This window comes from Bos indicus, chromosome 26 (genome assembly GCF_029378745.1).
Source record: "Bos indicus isolate NIAB-ARS_2022 breed Sahiwal x Tharparkar chromosome 26, NIAB-ARS_B.indTharparkar_mat_pri_1.0, whole genome shotgun sequence".
NCBI lineage: Eukaryota > Metazoa > Chordata > Mammalia > Artiodactyla > Bovidae > Bos > Bos indicus.
In genome coordinates this window covers 12,452,803-12,480,797 of record NC_091785.1, presented here as the reverse complement: position 1 = coordinate 12,480,797, position 27,995 = coordinate 12,452,803, and the positions used below count along the sequence as shown (strand labels likewise).

At 39.6% G+C, this 27,995-nt stretch overlaps 1 protein-coding gene across 2 annotated transcripts in view; it reads left to right on the top strand.

Annotated features, from left to right (window-relative positions):
- HTR7 (5-hydroxytryptamine receptor 7) overlaps positions 1-27,145 on the top strand; it is a 121,291-nt gene extending 94,146 nt beyond the window's left edge. For both annotated transcript variants that reach the window (XR_011564233.1, XM_070780469.1), the window contains exon 3: positions 117-27,145. Coding sequence is in view for 1 of the 2 variants with exons in the window: in XM_070780469.1 (XP_070636570.1) it covers positions 117-159 (43 nt within the window). In the remaining variant the exon portion in view is untranslated. The remainder of the gene's footprint in view (positions 1-116) is intronic.
- The last annotated feature ends 850 nt before the right edge of the window (positions 27,146-27,995 follow it).

Sequence of the window (27,995 nt, the reverse complement as noted above, 5' to 3'; positions counted from 1 at the left end):
AAATTATCAAATGCTGTAAGAATTAAATCCACCCACCACAAAACAACTCACAATGACAGTTCTGCTAAATCATTTTCTTGCGTCCTCTTTCTCTCTCCCTCTCTCTCTCTCTGTAGACAAAACTCTGACTACTGTAGAAAAAAAAGTCATGATTCATGATCAAAAGCAGAATAATGGAGATGAAATAAACAAGGCAAGACAGAGGTGGAAACAGAACGCAATCATTTGCCGAGACTTCGGAATGGAATGCGGCGTCTGTCCTTTCTTGGGATGGCTAAGACATGACCAGCAAAGTATATCCACTGTTCAGAGTGTATCGTGAGAGGGATGGTGACCTCTCCTTGTTTTCTGTGGATCCGTGCTATTGTGTGCACGTGAAAATGGCCTGATCGGCTCAGCTGTAAGCGCACACACAGAACTGAGTTCCAGAAAGAACACAGTTTCTGGTGCTTTGCTTCTGTTCAAGTCTGTGCAAGTGAAGAAGTTCCCGTGCACACTTCTCATGCTGTTGAGCCTAGGCCTTGTGGTGAATATTCAGGAATCATTCATGAGACAGATGTATTTTGCTGTGGGACAGAGGGTGTTTTCCTCAGCCCACTGCGGTAAGCCTAGTGATGAATACGCTGCATGTCCACATTAGAAAACAGAACCCTGTCATCAGCCACTACAAATGATCTCCCAGAGCAGTGTCTGTTCAAAGCTTCTGTCAAACAGTTTGGCTTTTTTGCAGGGTCCCTGTGATGTCCCCACCAGCCTCCTTTCTTTGTTAACTCGCTTCTCGTTCTGGAGTAACTCAGGAACAGAGCTCAGGATGGAGAGAATCTTAAAACCTGAATAAAGCTTTTTTTTTTTTTTTTTTTAAATCACGCTCACTCTTCTTCTGGGGGCTCCTGAGAAGGGAGGGGCATTCCTCCTGTGAGGAGTTTTCCCTGGATGGAGAGCGAGAGCTGCCTCCCTGCCCTGGACATGAACATGATGGTTGGCACAGAGCTTGTGACTGTCCTTTACACCTCGGTGCTGTGGGCCTGCGGGCTGGCTCCTAACTCTGAGGTTTGGGGGAGAAAGGATGGTAACAGTGGGGTTTCCATGCAAGGCCGTGATGCTTTTGGAGATGGAGTGTCCTTGTGCTAATTCTCATTGAGCAGCGGTGTATGTGTGCCCCGGCGGTCACGTGGGGCAGTGCTGGGAAGCCTCTGTAGTACCATTCTGTTCCTTCTAGAGGGTTGGTATTTGTGTTCTCTGTATCTGAAATCACATGTGTGCCTGGTCAATTCTGTTCTCGTCCCCTGTCCTTCCCAAAGTGGTAGATATTCAGGGCAGGTCAGGACATGGAAAAGTTCCCTTTGTACCTGGGATTTTTTTTAATGGTTCTATGTAATATTATGAGTTAGGGAGACAGAAAGTAGATCAGAGAAGAGTACCTCTAAGGGGACGAAATGAATGCAAACCTTCATTTGACAAGAGAGAATGGAAAGAGAATATTATTTTCCTGCAATATGTGTAGCTGTTTTCTCACAGGATAATGTGGAATTCCAGCATGGATGGCAGATTTCTTCCAACTTTCACTGACTTCGCTTCTTATCACACACAAGGAAGGGTCTGCCTCTTTGAAAGGGGAGGTGGGCACTGTCCTTTCTGATAAAGCTTGTACCAATTCCTGAACCGCGGATTTGCTGAAGTAACTGTATATACTTATATCCATAATTTAACTGAGTCGTCCTGGTCAGGTAAATGTTGTTAAATTTGAAAATGTTTTATTACATTACATCAAATAAAGTTTATTTGTAGCTGTAATAAAGCAACTTAAATAATGACTTTTAATTGATGGTCTGATGTTACAAATGTCACTCTATGTAGAACTAACACAATGGCAGACTTTATGTATTTGCTGCAATCCTAACAGGTAGCTAAGGTAGTTCTGTACTTAATTGCATCCTTTTTGTAACTTTTAAAAAATAGTGACCGTTCATTCCTTGATTTGATTAATAAGCATTTGTTAGGCTCCTGCTGCATTCAGCAATGGGGACATTGAGGGAACCAGGATGGTAAAGCAAGTCCTTACTTTTGAGGAATTTACATCAGAAGGCAGACTTTTCTCAGCTTGTCACCATGTCGTATAGTAAGCACAATAGAGATTTTTAAGGAGCGACGTGTTTCTTTCCTGTAGTTTAAGTCAGGGCCTTATGGTTAACTGGATTGATTCAGGTTTTCATAGGTGTTTAGTTTTTTTTATTAGGACCTTAGTTATTAAAATTGGTTCTTTATCCTGCCTGACTTGCACTCTCTGCCTCATCCTAGTTACAGTGGCTTGTCACTGGATACTGTACTCTCCATGCCTAGCAGCCAAAGGAAAAGAAAAAGTAGAAGCTGGGAGAGAATGAGAAAAAATGTCAAACAATTTATACTATTTCACCTATGATGTAATTTGTACCAAAGGTACAGCTTTTAACTAAGAATTGGGAAAATCACTTAAAAATTTTATATGTATTTTTGGACGATTCAGCAACCATGACTATTATAACGAATCTCTCTTCTGACTCTAGGGTATCAGTTATTTTCTGGTAAGACCGAATATTGGGAAATGATAACTTAGGAAGTGGCCTACTTGTAAGAAGTAACTTAGTGACTGTTGCCTTAGTGTTTGATTTTATTTTGTAAATATTAAACAGGGGGCACTCATAGAACCTAGGTTTTCTGGAAACTGTTTCATAAATTCTTAAAGCATTTACTGTGGTGTCACGTGCCTGAGATGCCTGTAAATGCTTCTGATGATCATATTTTCATGTAATTTTATTAGATTCATCGATTATAGACATTACCTCAGCAAGACAAATAGAAAATTCAGGCAATTTTTCAAACAGTTTATGCATTGCGGTAATAATAGTTTTTCCTGGTGGCTCAGTGGTAAAGAGTCTGCCTACCAGTGTAACAGACGCACGTTCAGTCTCTGCGGGAGACCCAGGTTTGACCCCTGGTTGGGAACATCCTCTGGAAAAGGAAATGGCAACCCACGCTGGTATTCTTGCCTGAAGAACTTCATGGACAGCCAACTACAGAGAGCTACAGCGGGCTACAGACCATGGGGTCACAAGAGAGTCTGACGTGACTTAGTGACTAAACAACAATAACAACAAATATAATAATGTCTGAATGGCATCTGGGGATGATGAGAATTTTCCTTTTAACGTTTCAGTTGTCCTGGGAGTTCTCATTCAATGGATAGAAATGTTTACGAATCTATTGAATTTTTAAAAACAGTCCATGCTCCTCCCTATCTGAGTATCTTCACACATGTTTTCCTCCTCTGCCTGGAATTTTTTCTTTCTGTTCTCAATTATTGATTTTATGTATGTTTTCTCATTGTTTAGTAATTCTTCAAGGGCATGAACCACGTCTTTTTTTTTTTTTTAACCAATATTCCCAGCACCAAGCACCGTGCTTGGAATTTGTATAGAAGGCAAAAAATATTTCTTTTTTTAAATTGAAGTATAGTTGATTTATAATTTTATGTTAGTTTCACGTTTACAATAATGTGATTCAGTTATATATATATTTTCAACTTATTTCCATTATAACTTATTATATAAGATATTAAATATCATTCCTTATAATATACAGTAAATCGTTGTTGGTTATTTATCTTATATATAGTGGTGTTTATCTGTTTATCTCATACTCCTCTAATTTATTCATCTCCCCCATCCCTTTCCCTTTTGATAACCGTAGTTTCTTTTCTGTGTCTGAGTCTGTTTGTTTTAGAAATGGATTCATTTGTAATATTTCTTAGATTAACATGTAAGTGGTATCATATAAAATTTGTCTTTCTTTGATTTATTTCACTTGGTATGATACTCTCTCAGTTCACCCAGGTTACTGCAAATTCTTTTTATGGCTGAGTGATAATGTAGTGTGTGTATTAGGTTGGTACAGAAGTAATTGCAGTTTCAGACCATGAATTTTAAATCATTATAAGTAGGCTCAGGCACCTCTTTATTAATCAAAACAGGAACCACTACAATCAACATATTTTTGCTGACAAGCAAGAAGTTTGTTTATTCCTGTAATGTAAAAATCCATGCTTCGGGATTTCATGAACGCTTGGAAAGCATTTTCTGCCTCCTGCGGGTTGTGGACGCATTTTCCCTGCAAACAGTTGTGAGATGCTTGAAGGAGTTGTAGTTGGTGGGTGAGAGAGAGGTCAGGTGAGTATGGCAGATGAGGCAAAACTTTGTAGCCCAGTTCGTTCAGCTTTTGAAGCGTTGGCTGTGTGATGTGCAATCGGGCATTGTTGTGGAGAAGAATTGAGCCCTTTCTGTTGACCAATGCTGGCTGCAGGCTTTGCGGTTTTCAGTGCATCTCATCGATTTGCTGAGCATACTTCTCAGATGAAATGGTTTTGCTGGGATTCAGAAAGGTGTAGTGGATAAGACCAGCAGCAGACAACCAAACAGTGACCATGACTTATTTTTTGGTGCAAGTTTGACTTTGGGAAGCGCTTGGGAGCTTCTTCTCAGTCTTACCACTGAGCTGGTCACGGCTGGTTGTCATATAAAATCAACTTTTTGTTAAATGTCACAATCCCATTGAGAAATGGCTCATTGTTGTTGCATAGAATAAAAGAAGATGATATTTCAAAACAACAATTTTTTAAATTCCCTGTTGTCTCATGAGGCACCTGCTTAATCGAGCTTTGTCACCTTTCCAATTTGCTTCAAATGCTGAATGACCGTAGAATGGTCGATGTTGAGTTCTCTGGCAACTTCTTGTGTAGTTGTAGGAGGATCAGCTTTGATGATTGCTCTCAGTTGGTCTTTGTCAGCTTCTGATGGCTGACCACTGTGCTCCACATCTCCAAGGCTCTTGTCTCCTTTACAAAACTTCTGAAACTACCACTGCACTGTCGTTCATTAGCAATTCCTGGGCCAAATGCATTGTTGATGCTGCAAGTTGTCTCTGCTCTTTTACGACCCGTTTTGAACTGAAATTAAAAAATCACTCAAATTGGCTTTTTGTCTAATGTCATTTCTGTAGTGAAAGTGAAAGTGAAGTCTCTCAGTCGTGTCCAACTCTTTGCGACCCCGTGAACTGTAGCCTACCAGGCTCTTCCGTCCATGAGATTCTCCAGGCAAGAATACTGGAGTGGGTTGCCATTTCCTTCTCCAGGGGATCTTCCCGACCCAGGGATCGAACCTGGGTCTCCCACATTGGAGGCAGACACTTTAACCTCTGAGCCACCGTGTAAGATAAATATAAAATGAACAGCAAGTAATTACTCATTAGCAAAAAAACATAAAGTGAGAAATGCTCATGAAAATAATGTATAACATAATAACATTTATTTAAGAATGTATTGCAATATCAAACAGCAAAGTTCAACAATGTACAACCAGTTACTTTTGCACCAAGCTAATGTGTGTGTGTGTATGTGTGTGTGTTTGTGTGTCAAATCTTTATCCATTAATCTGTTGATGGATGCAAGTTCCATGCTTTGGCTATTATAAACAGCACTGCAATGAACACTGGGTTTGTGTATCCTTATTGCTGGGTCATATAATTGATCTTTTTTAAGTTCTTTAAGGAATCTCCATACTGTTCTCCACAGAGGCTGTACCAATTAACATTCCCACCAACAGTGTAGGAACTCCCTTTTCTCTATACTCTCTCTAGCATTTATTATTTGTACACTTTTTGATGATGGCCATTCTGACTGGTGTGAGATGATACCTCATTGTGGTTTTGATTTGCATTTCTCTAATAATTAGCAATGTTTTGCATCTTCTCTGGGTTTTCCTGGTGGCTCAGGTGGTGAAGAATCTGTCTGCAATGCAAGAGACTTGGGTTCAATCCCTAGGTTGGAAAGATCCCTTGGAGAAGGGAATAGCTACCCATTCCAGTATTCTTGCCTGGGAAATTCCATTGACAGAGGCACCTGGAGGGCTACAGTTGATGGGGTTGCAAAGAGCCAGACATAACTGAGCGACTAACATACACACACACAGCATCTTCTCATGTGCTTTTATGTCATGGTCATCTGCATATCTTTTTTGGTGAAATATGTTTAGGTTTGCTGCCTATTTTTTGATTGGGTTGTTTCTTTGTTTTAAATTAAATTGTTTAAGTTGTTAGTATGTTTTGGAAATTAACCCCTTGTCAGTTTGCATCATTTGCAAATATTTTCTCCCACTCTGTAGGTTGTTTTTTTCTTTTCGTTGATGGTTTCCTTTGCTTTACAAAAGCTTTCAAGTGTGATTAGGCCCTATTTGTTTACTTTTGTTTTTATTTATTTTGCCTTGAGAGACTAAGAAAATATTGCATTGATTTATATACAAGAATGTTTTCCCTATGTTCTCTTTTAGGAATTTTATGGTGTCATGTATTATTTTGTGTATGGTGTGAGGGTGTGTTCTAACTTCATTGATTTACATGCAGCTGTCCAGCTTTCCCAAACTACTTGCTGAAAAGACAATCTTTTCTCCATTGTATATTCTTGTCTCTAAGATTAATTGGCCATGGGTATATGGATTTCTTTGTGAGTGTATGCTCAGTCATTCAGTCATGTCTGACTGTGGTCCCATGGACTGTAGCCAGCCAGGCTCCTCTGTCTATGGAATTTTCCAGGCAAGAAAATTCCACTGGAGGGGGTTGTGATTCCTCCTCTGGGGGATCTTCCTGACCCAGGGATCCAACCGGCGTCTTGCATTTCCTGCATTGGCAGGCGGATTCTTTACCATAGCACCACCTACAAACCCCATGGGTTTGTTTATGGGCTCTCTGTTCTGTTCCATTGATCTCTATGTTTTAGTGCCAGTACCACACTTTTTTTTTTTTTGGCTGTGCAGGGTCTTCATTGCCATGTGGGCTTTTCTCTAGTTTCCGTGAATGGGGGCTTCTCTCTAGTTGTACACGGGCTTCTTATTGCGATGGCTTCGTTTGTTCTGAAGCACAGGCTGTGGGACACATGGCTTCAGTACTTTCGGCACATGGACTCAGTAGTTGCCACTCGCAGATTCTAGAGCACAGGCTCAATAGCTGTGGCACATGGGCTTAGTCGCTCTGTGGCACGTGGGATCCTCGCAGATCAGAGACCGAACCTGAGTTTTATGCATTGGCAGGCAGAGTCTTTACCACTGAGCCACCAGGGAAGCCCCAATACCACCATGTTTTGATTACTATAATTTTGTAGAATTGTCTGACGTCTAGGAGGGTTATGCCGCTAGCTTCCCTCCATCCTCCCACAGAATGCTTTGGCAATTCTGAGTCTTTGTGATTCTGAATAAATTTTAGGATTATTTGTTCTAGTTTTGTGAAAAGTGTCTTGGGTGACTTGATAGGGATCACATTAGAGTGACGGATTGCTTTGCATAGTATGGTCATTTTAACAATATTACTTTTTCCAATCCAAGAGAATGGGATATCTTTCCATTTGTTTGAATCATCTTCAATTTCCTTTATTAGTGTTTCCTTTTCAATGGAAGAACTTACACTTAATCCTTCTCAAACTATCTCAAAAGATTGGAGTGGAGGAAACACTTCCAAAGTCATTCTAAAAGCCACCGTCACCCTGATACCAAAACCATACAGACAATACAAAAAAGAAAATTACAGGCCAATAGGTTTGGTGAATATAGATGTAAAAATCCTCAACAAAATTTTGGCAAATTGAATCCAACAATACAGAGAAAGGATCGTACACCATAATCAAGTTGGATTCATTCCAGGGGTTGCAAAAATGGTTCGGCCTACACAAATAAATCAGTGTGATACATCCCATCAACAAAAGACAAGATGGAAGCACATGATCATCTCAGTAGGCATGCAAAAAACATTTGATAAAATTTAACATCTATTCCGGAGAATGCAACGGCACCCCACTCCAGTACTCTTGCCTGGAAAATCCCATGGACAGAGGAGCCTGGTGGGCTGCAGTCCATGGGGTCACGAAGAGTCAGACACGACTGAGTGACTTCACTTTCACTTTTCACTTTCATGCCTTGGAGAAGGAAATGGCAACCCACTCCAGTGTTCTTGCCTGGAGAATCCCAGGGACGGGGGAGCCTGGTGGGCTGCCGTCTATGGGGTCGCACAGAGTCGGACACGACTGAAGCGACTTAGCAGCAGCAGCAGCAACATCTATTCATGACAAAAACTCTCACCAATGTGGATATAGAGGGAACACGTCTCAACATAACAAAAGCTATTAATGATAAACTCACAAGCAATGTAATACTCAACAGTGAAAAGCTGAAAGCCTTCCTGCTAAAACCTGGAACAAGACAAGGATGCCCATTCTCACCACTTCTATTCACCGAAGTATTGGAAGTCCTAGTGACAGTAATCAGACAAGAAAAAGAAAAGGTATCCAAATTGGAAGGGAAGAGGTAAAATTGTCATTGTGTGCAGATGATAAGATAATCTATACAGAAAACACTAAAGACTCCAGACAAAAACCATGAGAAATAAATGAATTCAGCAAGGTGGTGGGATAGAAGAATAATATAGAGAAATCTGTTGTTCTTTTATATAGTAATAATGAAGGCGATGGCACCACACTCCAGTACTCTGGAAAATCCCATAGACGGAGGAGCCTGGTAGGCTGCAGTCCATGGGGTGGCGAAGAGTTGGACATAACTGAGCGACTTCACTTTCACTTTTCACTTTCATGCATTGGAGAAGGAAATGGCAACCCACTCCAGTGTTCTCGCCTGGAGAATCCCAGGGACGGGAGAGCCTAATGGGCTGCCATCTATGGGGTCGCACAGAGTCAGACAGGACAGAAGCAACTTAGCAGCAGCAGCAGCAGCAATGAAATATCAGAGAAATTAAAAAAAAATCCTGTTTAAAATCACTTCAGAAACTAGGAAGAAATCTAAAGAAGGAGATTAAAGACCTTTTTGCTGAGAACTTTAAATAAAATACTAATAAATATTCCTTCATAGGGAGGAAGAAATAAAAAAAGAGAAAGGGAAGGACCTAAGGGAAGGGAAGGAGTAAAGACAGTGTTGACTTGGTACTCTTTTACTTTCAGGTGAGGAATTCCAGGAGACTTGTGATCAAGTGCCACGTGCAGTGAGTGGGCAGAAAGGACCCGGAATTAAGGTCTCCTGTGTGTAACTTGGGCAGGCCCTCCGCTACATGGTGCTGCTTCTTTAGCATGAGTTTGTCATATCAAGAGAGTGACCTTTTGTTAATTTTCTGCACTAGTGAAGCAGTGCTGTGTATGTGTTAGGGCCCATATGTTGAAACTTGTTTATCTCCAGCTAGCCAGATGGTCCCTAACAGCGTACAAAGAAGCCATTTGGAAACTTTCAGCATCTCAGTGCATTTTGAAAGCACTGAGAGTAATGCATATCGTGATGTCATTCCTTACTTACTCTAAGCAGTGTAAATCCAGAAAAGCAGGCCTTGTTAGTATTATGTGTGAGGCATGCAGACCTTGGGATTTTGTGTCCAGAGACAGAAGTTTATTTAATTGGGTCTCTCTTTCAAGTTGCTTTGTCTACACTTTCTCTGGAGAAGAAAAATAATTTCTTAAACGCTTTGCTATTTAAACTCCTGCTGGCTAAATACATTAAAAAAAAAAAATTCCCAAACCGTGCTTATGCAGTGCAAGCAACAGAGATGTGATATGATCATCGATAAAAACGTGAAAGCAAAATTCATGATGGGTAATCCAAAAAAAATGAGAGAGGCTGATAATTTACCAGAAATATATGTAACATGACACGTTGGGCATTTGGCACTTTATGAAAAGCTGAGAAAGAACTGAGACATCTTGTAATTATGGTTCCCTCAACAGACATATGATATCTTAGATTCTATTCCAACTATATAATTTGTGCTCAGAGATTATGGATCAAAAGGAAGGTAATGGACCAGAAATACTCAGAAGACTATAAAAAAATGAAAGACCAATCCATGTTTCTTCTTCTAAGAAATTCATTCATCCATCCACTCATCAATCAAATAGATATTTATTAATATGTCCAAAGTCTATCTAAACACTAGAACCCAGGGATAAGACAGAAATGAATCCCATTCTTGTGAAGGTAGATGTTTAGCAAGGAAGCTGAATGGTACACAAAGATTATAATAATAAAATGTGATGTCTATTATAATAAGGCACATACAGGAAAGTTCAAAAGAAATGCATACTTCAGTATATTGATATAAATATTTAAATTTCAGTGGGGAAGAGAAGTGGTAATTCAAAATAGGAGACAGCAAGAATTATCTAGAATTTATCTTTGATCTGTAGTATGTGATATTTTTGGTGCCAATTACCTTTCTTAATTACATTTTGATTGGGCTATTATTAAAGTGTTCTTTATTCTCTCGACCCACACAGTCTCACAGTGGGAGAGATGGGGAAGAGCTCTGAGGAGAGGCAGCAAAAAGTCAGTTAGATGTAAAAGTTTGTCGTGGATAATTGACAAAATAAATAATCTACCTGTAGGAAAATGAAATGTAACCGTATTCACAGAGAATTATAGACCTAGAGAATCATTTGTATACCATTGTGTACCAATGGTACATTTGTGTACAATTCAGCTTCCTTGCTAAACAGTTACCTTCACAAGAATGGAATTCATTTCTGTCTTACCCCTGGGTTCTAGTGTTTAGATAGACTTTGGACCTATTAATAAATATCTATTTGATTGATGAGTGGATGGATGAATGAATTTCTTAGAAGAATCATGGCTGTCTGTGCTTAGTTGCTCAGTTGTGTCCAGTTCTTTGGGACCCTTTGAATTGTAGCCTTAGGCTCCTTTCCAGGGGATCTTCTTGAGGCAGGGATCGAACTTGGGTCTCCTGTGTCTCCTGCATTACAGGCAAATTCTTTACTCGCTGAGCCATCAGGGAAGCCCTCAGATGAAAGCAAAAGAGTCAGGAAGATCCCACAGAGATACAAACCCCTCCCAGTTAGCAAGTGAGAACATGGTAAATTAGAACTGTGTTTTGTCTAAAGTTGTTGACAAGATGTGATACGGGGTAGTGTCTTGCAAACTATCTTAGGTGAAGGAGTGTTTTTTAAATATGTTACACAGCTATGTATTTGAAAAAGTAATAAAAATGATTATTATAAGAAAAGTGAAGTGAAAAAAATACAAAATGTTAAGTTCCGTTTTTTCCTTTAAGTTCAATAAAGGTAAAACTGCATTTCAGTAAATATGGTCAGAGCAAACATCACAGAGAAAAAGAATCACAAAAATTGACTGTTGTCCACTGAAAGTGTGCAGTTACTCAATGAAGGAAATCCTAGCATTTCCCCAACTGAGAGGTGACAAGTGCAGGACACCAGGTGTGCAAGACACGTGTGCAAGGCAGTACAGAGCATGGGTATATTGGGAGGGTATACTGTGGGGAAGGTGACTGCTGCTGCCGCTGCTAAGTCGCTTCAGTCATGTCCGACTCTGTGCGACCCCATAGACGGCAGCCCACCAGGCTCTTCTGTCCCTGGGATTTTCCAGGGAAGAACACTGGAGTGGGTTGCCATTTCCTTCTCCAATGCATGAGAGTGAAAAGTGAAAGTGAAGTCACTCGGTCGTGTCTGACTCTTCGAGATCCCATGGACTGCAGCCCACCAGGCTCCTCTGTCCATGGGATTTTCCAGGCAAGAGTACTGGAGTGGGGTGCTATTGCCTTCTCCGGTGGGTAAGGTGAGGAACAGCTCATGTCTGAGAACTACCCCTGAGATAGCAGAAACATGCAGAGAAGTTACCTGTGGTCACAAATCAGAGCCTTTACACAACTGAACGTTCCCTCTCTGTGTTTCTGCTCTTCAATTATCTACAGCTAAATTGAATCCAGAATGCTGACCTGAAGCCACAGAAAAGAGTTTAATTTTTTGAATGATGCTATTAACTAAATTTTTCTTATGTAAGGCAAAGAAAGGGACTGGATTTTGATAGCATGTCAACCACAGAGTTTGAAAGTGAAAAGTTGTGATATGAGAATGTTAACTCTAACATTAGCCATACCACCTTATATCTTATACCCAGTGTTTTTCTAAATTTCAGTCTGAACAAGAGTTATCTAGGGAGTTTGTTAAACATAAAGATTCCTGGGCTCCATTTACAGAAACTCTGATTCATTGTGTCCTGGGATGCCCTGGAGGGTGCCTACCAGGTAAGATTGGGCTCCAGATCATATCTGGGTTCCAGATGTTGAGAATTGCTCTTCCCAAAGATGCTGGAAAACCAATTCATCTGACTGAATCTGTGTGAAGTTAGTATGAAAAGCATGATTAATGTGAAATAATATCTAAACCATTTGTATATGGTTATAGAATCTTGTCAGAGGAATCCACAAGATGCTCACAAACCCTTTCTTCAGTGCCCTGTAGGACTCCATGCTACTATTGGTACCAAAAATCCAGCAAGCTTGTGGAAGGAAATAACCCATAGGTCCCTGTAGACAGTTTTCAGTTATATTTAGACATATGAGTTTTAAGTACAGACCGGGCTAATTCCTACATTATTGAGTAACTACTGGCTTAACTAATATTGGCACTTTGCACAAAGCTGGCTAAGAATCATTGCATCAGATTTCTGTCCCCATGGCCAAGTAGCTGATCAGAATGTTTGTCAACAAAACAAAGAGTTGATCTTTGTCAAATATGTTATCGCACTCATTGAGCGTGAGATGCTGACCTTGGCCAAGGTCCACACTTTGGCCATTGTGTGTGTGTGTGTTTGTGTGTGTGATTATAGCAGCTATTAATACAGCTCACATTCATTGATTATTTATTATTCACTAGTCATTCTGCTAATCCTCAAAGCAAATCTAAAAGTCTATTAAATCCATTTTTTGGGGAAAATGGACTGAGGTTTGTGGAGCTCCAGGACATTGTGTGTTGCTCAGTCATGGCCAACTGTTTGCAGCCGCATGGACTGTAGCCTGCCAGGCTCGTCTGTCCATGGGATTTTCCAGGCAAGAATTCTGGAGCGGTTGCCACTTCCTACTCCAGGGGATCTTCCTTACCCAGAGATGGAACCTGTGTCTCCTGCATCTCTTGCATTGGCAGATGGATTCTTCACCACTAGCGCCATCTGGGAAGGCCCTCCAGGACATTAACTTGTAAGTAAAACATGTTAGCTCACCAGCTGATGTGTGCTTTCCCTGACATTCTCCCTTTCACAGAATGCGTTTCACTGGTTACTGACTGTTTTTGTGGGCTTGAAAATATGCATCTGTACTCAGAGGGGACTCACTCTTATGTCTTACCTCCTCTTACACTGAATACCCCAAAGTGGTTGCTCAAGGTTAAATCCCAGATCACTGTGAAGGGAACAAAGGATGTGATTCCTGCTTCCTAATCTTTTTCTTGGATTCCTGCATTTCCAGGTACCCAGTATCTCAGTTGCTTTTTCCCGGTTATCCCTTTCTATTGCAGCCTGCCTATGATGGTTACTTTTATGTATCAATTTGAGTGGATCACAGGGTGTTCATATATTTTGGCTAAACATTTTTTTCTGGTTGTGTCTGTACAGATGTTTCTGAATGGGATTTGAAGCTATAGATTGAGTAAAGCAGATTGCCCTCCCTAATGTAGGTGGGTTTCATCCAATCTATCGAGGGCCTTGAATAGAACAAAAAGATGGCAGGTGGAGAATTCACTCTCCATCCAACTCTTTGAGCTGAGACATCAGTCTTCTCCCATGCTTGGACTGGAACCATCAGCCCTTTGTTTTCAGGCCTTTGGACTCAAACTGAACTGCATCACCAGCTCTTCTGGGTCTTCAGCTTGCAGATGGCAGATCATGAGGCTTCTCAACTGCCATAATCATGTGAGCAATTCCTTATAATAATTATTTTTATATGCATGTGTATGTGCTTAGTCACTTCAGTTGTGTCTGACTTTTTGTGACCCCATGGACCATAGCCCACCAGGCTCCTCTGTCTATGGAATTTTCCTGGCAAGAATACTGGAGTGGGTTGCCATGCCCTCCTCCAGGGAATCTTCCTGACTCAGGGGTTGAATCCATGTCTCCTGTATCTCCTGCATTGCAGGCAGATTCTTTACTGCTGAGCCACCAGGGAAGCCCTCTTGTATATATATCTAAGTATATACAACTCTCTGTCTCTGTATATGTGTACATTTATGTATACACACATATATATCTGAGTAGAATATTGGTTGATGTGTGTGTAAAGATATATCTATATCCATATATATATATATATATGATGTAGGTACAGGGTTCTCTAGCAGCTCAGATGGTAAAGAATCTGGCTGCAATACAGGAGACCCAGGTTCCATCCCTAAGTGGAGAAGATCCCTTGAAGTAGGAAATGATTTCCCACTCCAGTATTCTTGCCTGGAAAATTCCGTGGACAGAGGAGCCTAGTGGCCTATAGTCCAGGGGGTTGCAAAGAGTCAGACATGACTGAGTGACTATCACTTTCACTTTCATGCTGTATGTGTATTAATAACCTATGTATAATATATATAAAATAATACTGGCTCTGTTTCTCTGAAGACCCTGCTAATCTTGATCTTGCCTTTCGTGCGTGCCTTTCTTTTTTTTTTTTTTTTTAACATTTTCATTTTATCAGTTCAGCCATGTTCTGGGAAGTCACAGTTTATTCATTTTCATTGCCGTATATACCAATACATGTTTTTTCTGAAAGGTTTGCTTACTTACTTATTTAGCCATGGTCCGAGGGATTTAGCCATTAGGCCTGAGGGATCCTAGTTCCCTGACCAGGGATGGAGCCTGCTCCCCTTGCAATGCAAGTGCAGAATCTTAACCACTGGACCACCAGGGAAGCCCCAGTGTGTGCCTTTCTGTAGTCTCTTCATTAAAACTTGCCTGTCCTGTGTCTCATTCTCTCATCTTTTTCTCTCTCTTGACTGTCAGCCAGTTCAAATACCCTAATCAAATACCTTAGTCCATGTTTCAGAGGCAACGACCCTTTTTCACAAGGTACATAGTTGCATTGAGGCAGACAGTTCCTTGGATCAGTGTCTGAACCTGAGGGAATATTGAGAGAAATTTCAGACCATGTGACAAGTTGGTGTTGGTGACAGCAGCTCAAACCAAACCGGGTTCAGTTCCTTGCAGACCCCCAGGGTCCTCTGCATCTGAAACACGCTGTTAACCAAACCCATCTACACCATGGGCCAGGTCTCTCTCCTGCTGCGTTGGAGCTGGGAACTGAGGGAATTCCCTAGCTTTTTAAAGCAAAGATGAATGAGGGTAATTAGGTAACAGCTGAGGTTTGTCAGGAAGATTTGGCCAGTTGCCCTGGACCCTGGTCTTTGGGAGATCTGCTCCTGTGAGACAGCTTTCGCTGCTTTTCTGGCTCAAGACAGCAATTCCTGTGAGGGGTGTTGCCTGTCACCCCCGTTACTCCGTCACCTTCCTCATCAGTGGCTCTCTCTGCAATGCTAGAATATATTTTAGACATGGAGATGAAATTAACACCTGAAACTATTTCCGGGTGCATTGTCAAATTCTAGTCTTTATACTTGTTTGCTTGGCTCTTAGCAATTTAATTGTAGCACGCTTTTCAATATTGGCTTTTAACTTATCTGCAAAAATAAAAGATTTAGTAAATTAAATCAATTAAGGGAGAATTTGGCCTAATTCCCAATCATCCATTTGGATCATGCAAAGCATAGAGTTTGGGATGTAAACCATCTCTTCAATATTATAACATGAATTGCAGTGCGGTGGGAGATGCAGTTTTACAGCAACACTAACATACACTGAGGTAAAATGATTTCATTTCTGTTTCACCACAGTGAATATTAGAAAAGGGCACCAACTTAATTAATTTATCTACCATTGGTGAGGACAGCTGAGAAAAAGGCATATTTTCTTGAAATCATAACCAGAGTTTTAGAATGATTTTATTAGACACGATTGATCTTCTGAAAGATGTTAGTTTGAATTGAGTTTCTGACATGAACAACTAGGATAATCCTACCTTATAGAGAACCTCACTGAAAGAACATTGTAAAACCTTTCTCAGTCTATTTCTGGGGTCTCAAAGTTCAGATTTGTGAAACTGAACATTTTTGTCTCACCAACCACATTGTATTACATTTTTTATTTCTGTACCTATTAATTATGTTGAAATGTATGCTTCAAATATTACATATGTTGATAATTAGAATTCCTGAGACTATTTCCCCAGAGTTATTGTTGCAGGTGGGCTTCCCAAGTGGCTCAGCAGTAAAGAACCCACTTGTGATGCAGGAGACTCGGGTTCAATCCCTGGGTTGGGAAGATCCCCTGGAGGAGGAAATGGCAACCCACTCCAGTATTCTTGCCTCCACTCCAGTATTCTTGCCTGGGAAATTCCATGGACAGAGGAGCCTGGCAGGGTTGGTCCATGGGGTCACAAAAGAGGTGGACATGATTTAGTGACTAAAGAACAACTGTAATAGATAGGCGGGATTTTCTAGACCTGAATAATTTAAAGACAAATATATATTTTTTAACTTTCATAACTATGGTTATTAATCCATTCACAAATGAAAGTAGACAACCCTCAGTATGGGATTATTTTTCAGATAATTCTCATTTCCAATATATTTTTAAAAATTCTGAAACATTAAAGAATTATCAGCCTGGAGAAGTTCATCTCAAGGGAGGTGGGCACCTTTGGCAAAATGGAACATCACAGCTCTGTAAATACCCAGAAGGAAAAAAAAGCCAAGTAACAACTGCTGCAATTGTGGAAGCAGAGATCTTTGCATATAGAGGATTCTTATAATTTGGGAAAGAGACAAGTTAGTAGAGAGGGAGGGAGTTGAAAGAGCTCTTCCAGTGTAAACAGTGCCAAAGCTCTGGCTCTCCTAATGGTCCTTGTTAATCTCTTTTTGGTAATATAACATATTTTTTGACAGATTGCAGTAATTAGAATTATTGAAAAGAGAGTGTGCATTTTTGTTGAAATAACTTGACAGTCACCTTTGAAATAATGTTTTAGTCAAAAGTGTTAGCTGAATTTTTATAAAGCAGGTTCCCACAACCAATTAGAGTCTGCATGCTCTCTTTTGGTAAGTTTCAGAAGAATCAGTAATACATCAAATGAAAGCAAGAGCATGACCCTTTACTCACTTTCTACTTGAAAGGAATGTGCCTTGTTTTCAGTGCAGTGTATCACTGGTGTATCTGGCAGAATTGAAATGGCTAAAATTGTTAAACAGATTTCAAGATGATTTGGAAGTTCTGGCTTGCTTCCCATACAGAGATATGACTAAGAGTGGGCTCATGTCCAAAAATGTTCAAGAAATAGGCTCACCTAAATAGGTTTGAGGACTTCCCTGTTAGTTCAGTTGGTAAAGAATCCGCCTGCAATGCAGGAGACCCTGGTTTGATTCCTGGGTCAGGAAGATCTGGAGCAGGGATAGGCTACCCACTCCAGTATTCTTGGGCTTCCCTTGTGGCTCAGCTGGTAAAGAATCTGCCTGCAATGTGGGAGACCTGGGTTCAATCTGTGGGTTGGGAAGATCTCCTGGAGAAGGGAAAGGCTACCCACTCCAGTATTCTGGCCTGGAGAATTCCATGGAGTATTAGTCCATGGGGTTGCAAAGAGTTGGACGTGTCTGAGCAACTTTCACAATTAGATTTAAAACTGTATGAAAACCAGGCATCTCCAGCTTTGGGGAGCTTCCCTCTCTTTTGAGACCCTGAGTCACATACAGCAGCAGAGCTTCCCCAGGTATCTGGGATCCCACAGGGAAATCATCCATGTCCTCCTTCATTCTGACTCTTACCCATCCCCTCAGTCATCTGTTTGTATATGAGCATTCTTCATCCTTCTTAGGTCATTTCTTGCTTGGGCAACAAGTCTCTCCTTCCTACTGATTTTCTATTTCTTCTACACAACAAGGGGAGGTTTGGGCCTTGCTTATGTCATAGATAAGATCAGGCTGTAACATCAAGCAAACATACCTGAAGGGGTACTTGTAGTACAAGAGAATTACAACATAGAAAATATTACAGTGGGTCATGCCCTTAGAGCCCAGTGGCCATGCCTGTCTGCAAGAGGGAATTGGCCCAGTGTCTCTCCCCTTAGCTCTCTGCTTCACCAGCCCACCTGTCCTCAGTAGAAACGCTTTGTCCAGGCCAGTCTCTGTTCATTCTGTTAACATGTAAAGTGAAGTGAAGTCAGTTCTGCAGTTGTATTTATTCTAAGATGCCATTAGCTGTAAGGTGCAGCATTATTTTACACACCTCTTGACCAGTCAAGAATTTATTTACAAAGGCACTAGTTACCGAGGTGTAGGAGAACCACCACGAAAAGTGTAGAAACCTAGGGCTAACATCTGAGGAACTGTCACCACCTTCACATAAAAGAATGAGGGGTGGGGGATATTACTGGAAGGGGAGAGAATTGTAGAGTGACCACCAGACTCAGGTGAGCTCATGGGCAGAGAACTGTGTGAATGTATACTCTGCTCTTCCCCTCCTTCCCTCCCTTCCTCCCTTTTGTCTCCTGGTCTCCTGCCAGGCTGCTCCAAGTGGCCCAGCCCAACCTGAAGCCAGTGGGCACAGGAGCACATCCACAGAGGGCAAACTTCAGCTTCATGAGAAGTGTGGAAAGTGGATGAATGGAAGACATCTCTGCAACAGACCCCAAGGAAGAATAAATTCTGCCAATTAAACTATGAGACACTGTTCCCTTGTCACTTGAAATTTCTGTGTTACACCTACTGAAAGAGCTGTTAGACATATAAAAGGAATTTGTTTTTGTCATGTAGTACTTTTCTGGATTTAAGATAACTTCACATTTCAATACTGAACAAAAGTACAATTTTTTGGAAAACATTTTGTGGCAAATATTTTTTCCCCAAAGGTGATCACGATAACAGCTCTTGCCCAACATGTGCTTCTGGCACCTCACGACTGCCACACTGAGAGGGGAAGTCTAGTTTCTCCTCGCTCGAATCTAGGCTCTTTTGTGACTTGCTTGTAACCGATGGACAGCATCTGACACGGTGCCTCATGACTTCTGAAGCCAGCTCTGAAAATGATAGTGTAAATTCCACCTTGTTTGCTTGAATAGTTGCTCTGGAGCCCAGAGCTTCCATGTTAACAGTCTGACTGGTCTCTGGCCACCATGTTCGGAGGAACCCAAACTAATAAAACTCAGAAGGATTCCAGGGAGAAGTCTCAGGACTAGTGAAGAGAGATCGATGCTTTGCCAGTTTCCAGCTTCTCCTGCTCCCTGCCTCAGTTGTTCTGGTTCCAGCCAATCTGGGACTGCAGTCTCATGAGAGATGTTTTAACCAGAAGCATCCAGTCAAGATTTCCTGAATTCCTGCCCCACAGAAAGTGTGAGATGATAAAATGATTGCTGTTGTTTTAAGCCATTGAGTTTTGAAGTGATTAGCTACGTAACAAGAGTAACCAAAGCAATTTTGAATGCCAGTTATACTCAACAGATGTAGTGCCAGTGATGTCTGTAATTAACTGAAGTGATGACAGTAAGAATAACTGTAACCAAGTTTGCACAGGTGGTGATAACTATGTCATCTTGGCCAGTATCCTGGCCAAAAACATTTGTGAAGTGCCATACATTTTAAGATGCTTCCTAGTGAGAAAGAAAATGCAGTTTAGTATTGACAAAATGTGGTAGTATTGGTGTTGAGAGAGGGACAAAACTAAGTAGGGTTGGGAACTGGTTGGTAAAGTGATTTTGAAAAAGCTTAATATTTAATAGTTAAGATGATACATACTCATTTACTCAATAAATAAATATCAAATGAGAACAACCTATTTAGGTCATGAAACCACCAAATGTAACCATCCAGAGATCAACATTCAGATTTCTAAAGGCACATGGATGCATTTATAGATATGTGGACATATACTTTATAATTGAATTCATCCTTTACTGCAGCCTACTATTTCACCAGTCAAAAATGTGCTAACTTCATGTTTCTACCTCAAAAGATGTAAAACTACATTCTTTTATTTTAATGATAGCAGAGTCTCTCATTTACTTTACCAATCACCCAGTGATGGACATTTTGTTTTGTCTCATTTCAGGGTTGCTTTATCATTATTAAAACAACGGGCATGTTGATGCCCTCCCCCCACCCCCCACCATTTTGTAGCTGTCTTTTTGTGGAGTTTTCTACATATGAGATCTTTGGGTTGAATCAGATGTGCCATTATAATTTGGTATGGATTGACGAAAGTGCCTTCCAGAAAGGCTGTATCCATTCTTACTTATATAAAAAGTTTTGGAAAATGCCAGTTTTCTTTCTCCTTTGCCGATGAAGGAGTTCAGAGTGTGTCACCCCCATAATACATGATTTATTGATTATTTTGCATTAAAGTCACTTGAGAGATGGTGGATGCAAGATGGGCGTTCAGACCCTCCTTTTTATTCCTGAAGGCAAGAGATAAAACTCCCTTGTGAAAGGTGCCCTTTCTGTACCAGGAGAAAGGAAGATGTTCTTATCACCAAAGACACAGAACTGAGGCAGAAAGAAATCTGTACACACAGACCTTGTTCAAATAATTCTTATCTTCCTTTAGCCTCTCTATATTGTTTAGTTACTTTTCTCATGGAGAAGGAGATGGCAATCCACTCCAATATTCTTGCCTGGAGAATCCCGTGGACAGAGGAGCCTGGAGGACTACAGTCCATGGGGTGGCAAAGAGTCAGACACAACTGAGCCACTGAACCACTTTTCACAATTGCTTCCTTTTTTTGGGGGGCTAATATAAAAGCATGTAGGTTCTGCTATTTCTTTTACTCTGCATTCCTTATGAAGGCTCCCATGTCATGTAAATTTTAAAATGAGTGTGTATACTTTTCTCCCTTAGTCTATCTTATGTCAGATTAATTCTCAGGCCATGCTGAAAAATCCTAAGAGGGTGGGAGTAAAAATCTGCCTCCTCCATACCAACATTTGTTTTTTGTCATTCATCTGATCCTAGTCCTATGGTTTAAAAAGATTTCTTTTTTGTTGTTCTTGTGTGTGTTTTGGAAAATAATGAAACTGAACATCTTTTCCTACTTTTTGTCCATTTTAATTTCTCCTTTTGTGAATTTATTATTCATAGTCTTTGACCATTTTTTATAGTTGATTTGTAAGGGCTCTTTGTCCATCCTGTGTGTTACTAAATAGTTTTTTCTAAGTCTTTCACACCTCTATAACTGTGTTATTTTGTTTTTGTTTTTGCTGCCAGGAAGTATTTAATTTCTCTGTAAATTCATTTTCTCCTATGGTTTCTGGCTTTGGTGTCAAGTTAGGAAATGCTTGTTCTACTCTATTGTTTTTTAAAGTGTTTACTTAGACTTTTGTTTCACTTTTGACATTTATTAAAATTTTTAATCTAACTGGAATTGAATTTATGACATTTAATTTTTCCCTTAAGGTTCCACTTGTCCCCAAATTATGTGTGAATAGCAACTGTTCCCCCTGTGATTTGAAATGCCACATTTATCATACATTTTCTGGAGGAGGTCACAGAGAGAACGTGACAATTGACCTGCAAGCTCAATCCGGACAATCAGAGGCTCCCCACCTCCTCCTCTATCCTTAAAATGCATGTACCACCTGCCCTCCCCACCTGGAAGCCCTCAAAGGACACAGCTTTGAGAGAGTTCTGTGTTGAGACCATCTGGAGTGTGTACATGACTGAATTCAGTTCAGACCTCTATATAAACCTTTAGGATTCTGGGGGGCAGGTGCAGAGAGCCCCTCATTTGGCAGCCACCCACAACAAGCCTTGTGAGGTCCCTTCCTTATTAAACTTGCCACCCACCAATAGGGAGTGGCTTGCCTTTACATGGGGGGCGGCAGTGGGCAATTTCACATTGCACCCAGGAAGTTCCTGAGTTTGCAAACCAACAATACTCTCATGATACTTGAGTCTGCTTCTGGAATTTTCTGCCCTGCGCCTCGGCAGTCTGTCTTTTCCTACATCATTGCTGCTGTTGTTACCACTATTGCTAAATACAAGATGTTACTACCTAATAGGGAAAGCATGTGTCCTCTTCCTTCCATTCCTTTCTCCTTTTTGTTATGGTCTTTGCAGATGAACTTGAAAGTAATTTTCGTTATGTTGTAAAATAATCCTGTTGGATTTTGATTGGAATTGCATACAGTTGGTAGTCTATTTTAAAGAGAATTGACATCTTACAACACCAAGTCTTTCCACCCAGAAACAAGGTATGTCTTGAAATTTATTTTTATTGAAGTATAGTTGAGAAAATATTGTATTAGTTTCACGTGTACAACAGAATAATTCAATATTTGTATACATTGTGAAATGATCACCAGAGTAATCACATTTGTCACCTTGCATAGTAAGACAGTTTCTTTTATTGTGACGAGAACTTGTAAGATCTACTCTCTTAGCAGCTTTCAGATGTGCAATACAGTATTATTAAATAGTCACCATGTTGTACATTACATCCCATGACTTATTTTTTAACTGGAAATTTGTACCTTTCAATCCCCTTTACCCATCCACCCGTACCCACCTCTCACCTCTAACAACCATCAAACTGCTCTCTGTATCTATGAGACAGTCTTTTTTGTTTTGCTTTTTTTTTTTTAGATTTCTCATGTAAGTGAGATCATATGATATTTGTGTTTCCCTGTCTGACTTACTTCACTAAGCATAATGCCCTTGAATGCTATCCATGTTGTCACAATGGTCAGCTTTCCTTCTTTCTAATGCCTAGAATATTAACATTGTATGCATATATATTACATATATCACATATTTTAATATATTCATTTATGGATGGACACTTATGTTGCTTCTGTATCTTGGCAATTGAAAATAATGCTGCAATGAACATAGGGAGCATATATCTTTTTGAACTAGTGTTTTGTCTTCTTTAGATAAACACCCAGAAGTGGAATTGCTGGATCATATGGTAGCACATATCATATGTAACCTTCATACTATTTTCCTTAGTGGCTGTACCAATTTCCATTCCACCAATAATATACAAAGTTTCTTTTTCTCCACATCTTCACACGTTGTCCTTTGGATAACAGGCATGCTAACAGGTATGAGTGATATCTCTTTGTGATTTTGATTAGCATTTCCCTGATGATTAGCGATATTGAGCATCTTTTTATGTACCTGTTGAACATGTGTGCATCTTGTTTGCAAAAATGTCTATTCATATCCTCTGTGCATTGAAAATTGGATTGTTTGGTTTTTTGTTATTGAGTTGTGTGAGTTCTTTATATATTTTGGATATTAAATCCTTACCAGATATATGATTTGCAAATATTTTTTCCCATGCTCAGGTTGCCTTTTTATTTTATTAATAAATCTCTTTGTTATGCAGAAGCTTTGTAATTTGATGTAGTCCCAGTTGATTATTTTTGTTTTTGTTATTCTTGTTTTTAGTATCATATTGAAAAATCATTACCAAGACCTATGTATTTCAAGGAGCTTACTGCCTTTGTTTTATTCTAGAAAGTTTACAGTTTCAGGTCTTATGTTCAAGTCTTCAATACATTAATTTTGAGTTAATTTTTGTGTATTGGTAGAGCTTTATAATTTGTATTACTGTATATTTCTTTTTACTTTTCTATTTCATTTTCTTTGTTGTTATTGTAAATGTGGTAGTTTTATCACTAGTTATCATTGGTAAATAAAAAGGCTGATTGAATTTTTGTATATTTATTTTAAAACTAGCTACCTTACTGATACTCCTAATAGTTCCACAAGTTTTACAGTTTGTTCTCCTGTCATTTAGAGGTATAAAATTATATTAACTAAAAATTCTGACAATTTTGCATCCTCCCCTCAAGTATGTATACCTCTTATTTCATTTTATTGATTAATTACATTGTCTTGAATGTTCAGAACAATATTAAATAATTATGATGATCTAAGATATCCTTATTTCTGACTTCAATGGAAACATTTTCATTGTTTATCCACTAAACATAATACTGACCTTAATTTTCAATATGTATTTATTTTATTTATTCAAGCAGTAATCGTTCCATCCTACCTTACAATTAAAAAAAAAATCAGGAATACATTTGGAATTAACCAAATGTTTTTGGCAGGTAAGAGAGTACATATTATGTGAACATTTACTTATATTATGTTATCCTTGCAGTCTAGAATGAATTACACTTATTTATGATCCACTACTATCCTTTCAGTGTCTTATTTGATTCTTCTAGTAACATTTTGTTTAGGATATTTTTTTGGTTGATATTCACATGTGAGATTGGTCAGTAGCTTTCTTTTAGTTTAGTAAGATTTAGCAATAGTGTCAGGATGTTTATATCACATATTTGGAATATTTGGAATATTTCCTTTTTCTTTACACTGTTCTAGGCTCAGTAGCAAACTTTATTCTATATATATGTATTTAAATATTTGCTAACAAAATGATTCTACTAGGTATTTTTGATAAGTAGCTCTTAAAAGCTTTTTCATGTTCTTCTGGTTTTGGTTTTAGGTTAAGAAAGACTTGTTTTAGTCTAATTTTATTAAAAGTGATTATTTATACTTTCGTATTACTCTGTTAAAATTTTCTATTAGTGAATTTTGTGCTTGTTTTCTTTATATATGTGTTGTATTTAAATATATTATATTTCTTTAAATATATACGATATATTTTGGGTTAAATACTAATCATTTTATGCTGACATTTTGATAAAGAATGTATTTTTCAAGCAGCACAAGTTGGACAGCAATAACAAAATACTTGGCTGAGTTGCCCACACCTGAGCTAAATTTTACACAACAGAAGCCCTTCCAGTTTCACAGTAGTATATTATTGTATAAGAATAGCTCAAGATACGCAGCTTTTCCTCTTTTTGGAAATTAAAAAGACAGATTGTCCTTATCTTCTTTGGGGGGTACATGAATGTCTATATGTCAATTTCCCCCACTTTCTTTCCTAAACCAAGAAGACAAACAACCTTGTGAAAGAATCTGTCTTCATGCAACAGTGAAGCCTCACAGGCAATTTCATAAAGACCTATCTGACTTATGTGGGCGTAACCTGGTGCCTGGTGGCCTTGTGCTTCCTGGAGATGAAGAGACATCCCAGTATAGAGGAAAAGAAGCATGAATAAAGACAGGGGAAAAAGAATGGCTTCCACTGAAACCGGGAGCTGAACTGACCACAACCCAAACCCAATACATGACTGAAGGCTCACTAATGCGACAGTCACACTTCTCTTGCCATCCATCCTATTGCAACAGAGGGCACAGCTTTCTGGAAAACTCACACTGTATCTGAAGTTTCTGGAAGGATTTCCTCACTTATGATTAGATTCACTAACTTTAATACTAGTCTGTGTGGTGAGTGCTGTTTGTTTGTTTGTTTTTTACTATTACTTACAGAGATGAAAACACAATTTCTGAAGCTGAAATGAAATGTGTATCATAGGAAAAGATTTTGTATCAATCTTTAAAAGACTAAAATACATAATTAGGGTTAAAATGCTTTTTAAAGCATATTTGGTCTAGATATTTGGCTTAGGGAGATAATCAGAAATAAGGTAAAGATTTATGTACAGATCAATTTATCTAAACATTACTTCTGTAACATTTATAAGGCCATCACCCAAAAGTGGTGATATGAGTGAAGAAATGCAGATTAGTACTAATAACAAATGAACATAATTCCAAAATAGTTCAAATTCTGTATTAGTTATAAACAACAAAAATAACTGTGGCTAACAGACAGCAAAGTAATTTGTTGTAAAGATGTGGGTAGATTATGGATATGAAGGAAAAGTTGAATATCTAGTTCTTGTAAAAGATGATTCCAAAGTGTATGCCCAGTATGGGATTGCTGGGTCATATGGTAGATTTATCCCTAGTGTTTTAAAGGAGAAATCCACAATTCTAAAAGACATGTACCTCAGTGTTAAATGTAGCACTATTTACAATAGCCAGGACATGGAAGCAACCTAGGTGTCCATCTACAGATGAATGATAAAAAAGATGTGGTACATATATACAATGGAATATTACTCGGTCATAAAAAAGAATGAATTTGAGTCAGTTTTAGTGAGGTGGATGAACTTAGAACCCATTATATACAAAGTGAAGTAGGTCAGAAAAAGAAAAAAGCAAATATAATATATTAATGCATATATATGGAATCTAGAAAAATGGTTTTGATGAACCTGTGTGCAGGGAAGGAATGGAGATGCAGGTGTACAGAATGGACTTGTGGACACAGTGGGGAAAGGAATGCGTGGGACAAGTGCAGAAAGTAGCATCAGTTTATATACACTGTCTCGTGTAAAATAGATGGCTGGGGAGACGTTGCTATAACACAGGAAGCCCAGATTGGGGCTCTGTGATCACCTAGAGGGGTGGGATGGGAGAAGGGGAACGAGGCTTAAGATGAAGGGGATATATGTATAATTATGGCTGATTATCACTGTTTATGGAAGAAACCAACACAACATTGTAAAGCAATGTTCCTCCAATTAAAAAAAAAAAAAAGATGGTTCCAAGACTATACTGGGTGGGGGGGTCCCCCTTGCAGAAACAAATGAAGAGTTATTACAGGGCATTGCCATCAGAATGAATAACCCCCAAATGTTTTCCTCCTGACTGAAGATTCAAATAATTAGGAAGGAAAGAGATTCTGAATAGACTTACCTGACTGGGCCCCCGTGTATCATTTGGCCAAGAGGACACAGATGCCCTGAGGAACAGTTTTATCAAGACTTTAGAGAATAGGAAGTGATAACAAAGAGTAGTCACCTCTGGGACACAGATCAGATCAGATCAGATCAGTCGCTCAGTCGTGTCCAACTCTTTGCAAGCCCATGAATTGCAGCACGCCAGGCCTCCCTGTCCATCACCAACTCCCGGAGTTCACTCAGACTCACGTCCATCGAGTCAGTGATGCCATCCAGCCATCTCCTCCTCTGTCGTCCCCTTCTCCTCCTGCCCCTAATCCCTCCCAGCATCAGAGTCTTTTCCAATGAGTCAACTCTTCGCATGAGGTGGCCAAAGTACTAGAGTTTCAGCTTTAGCATCATTCCTTCCAAAGATATCCCAGGGCTGATCTCCTTCAGAATGGCCTGGTTGGATCTCCTTGCAGTCCAAGGGACTCTCAAGAGTCCTCTCCAACACCACAGTTCAAAAGCATCAATTCTTTGGCGCTCAGCTTTCTTCACAGTCCAACTCTCACATCCATAAATGACCACAGGAAAAACCATAGCCTTGACTAGATGAACCTTTGTTGGCAAAGTAATGTCTCTGCTTTTGAATATGCTGTCTAGGTTGGTCATAACTTTCCTTCCAAGGAGTAAGCGTCTTTTAATTTCATGGCTGCAGTCACCATCTGCAGTGATTTCGGAGCCCAGAAATGTAAAGTCTGACACTGTTTCCACTGTTTCCTCATCTATTTCCCATGAAGTGATGGGACCAGATGCCGTGATCTTCGTTTTCTGAATGTTGAGCTTTAAGCCAACTTTTTCACTCTCCTCTTTCACTTTCATCAAGAGGCTTTTTAGTTCCTCTTCACTTTCTGCCATAAGGGTGGTGTCATCTGCATATCTGAGGTTATCGATATTTCTTCCGGCAATCTTGATTCCAGCTTATGTTTCTTCCAGCCCAACGTTTCTCATGATGTACTCTGCATATAAGTTAAATACACAGGGTGACAAGATACAGCCTTGACGTACTCCTTTTCCTATTTGGAACCAGTCTGTTGTTCCATGTCCAGTTCTAACTGTTGCTTCCTGACCTGCATACAAATTTATCAAGAGGCAGGACAGGTGGTCTGGTATGCCCATCTCTTTCAGAATTTTCCACAGTTTATTGTGATCCACACAGTCAAAGGCTTTGGCATAGTCAATAAAGCAGAAGTAGATGCTTTTCTGGAACTCTCTTGCTTTTTCCATGATCCAGCGGATGTTGGCAATTTGATCTCTGGTTCCTCTGCCTTTTCTAAAACCAGCTTGAACATTAATCAGGAAGTTCACGGTTCACATATTGCTGAAGCCTGGCTTGGAGAATTTTGAGCATTACTTTACTAGCGTGTGAGGTGAGTGCAAT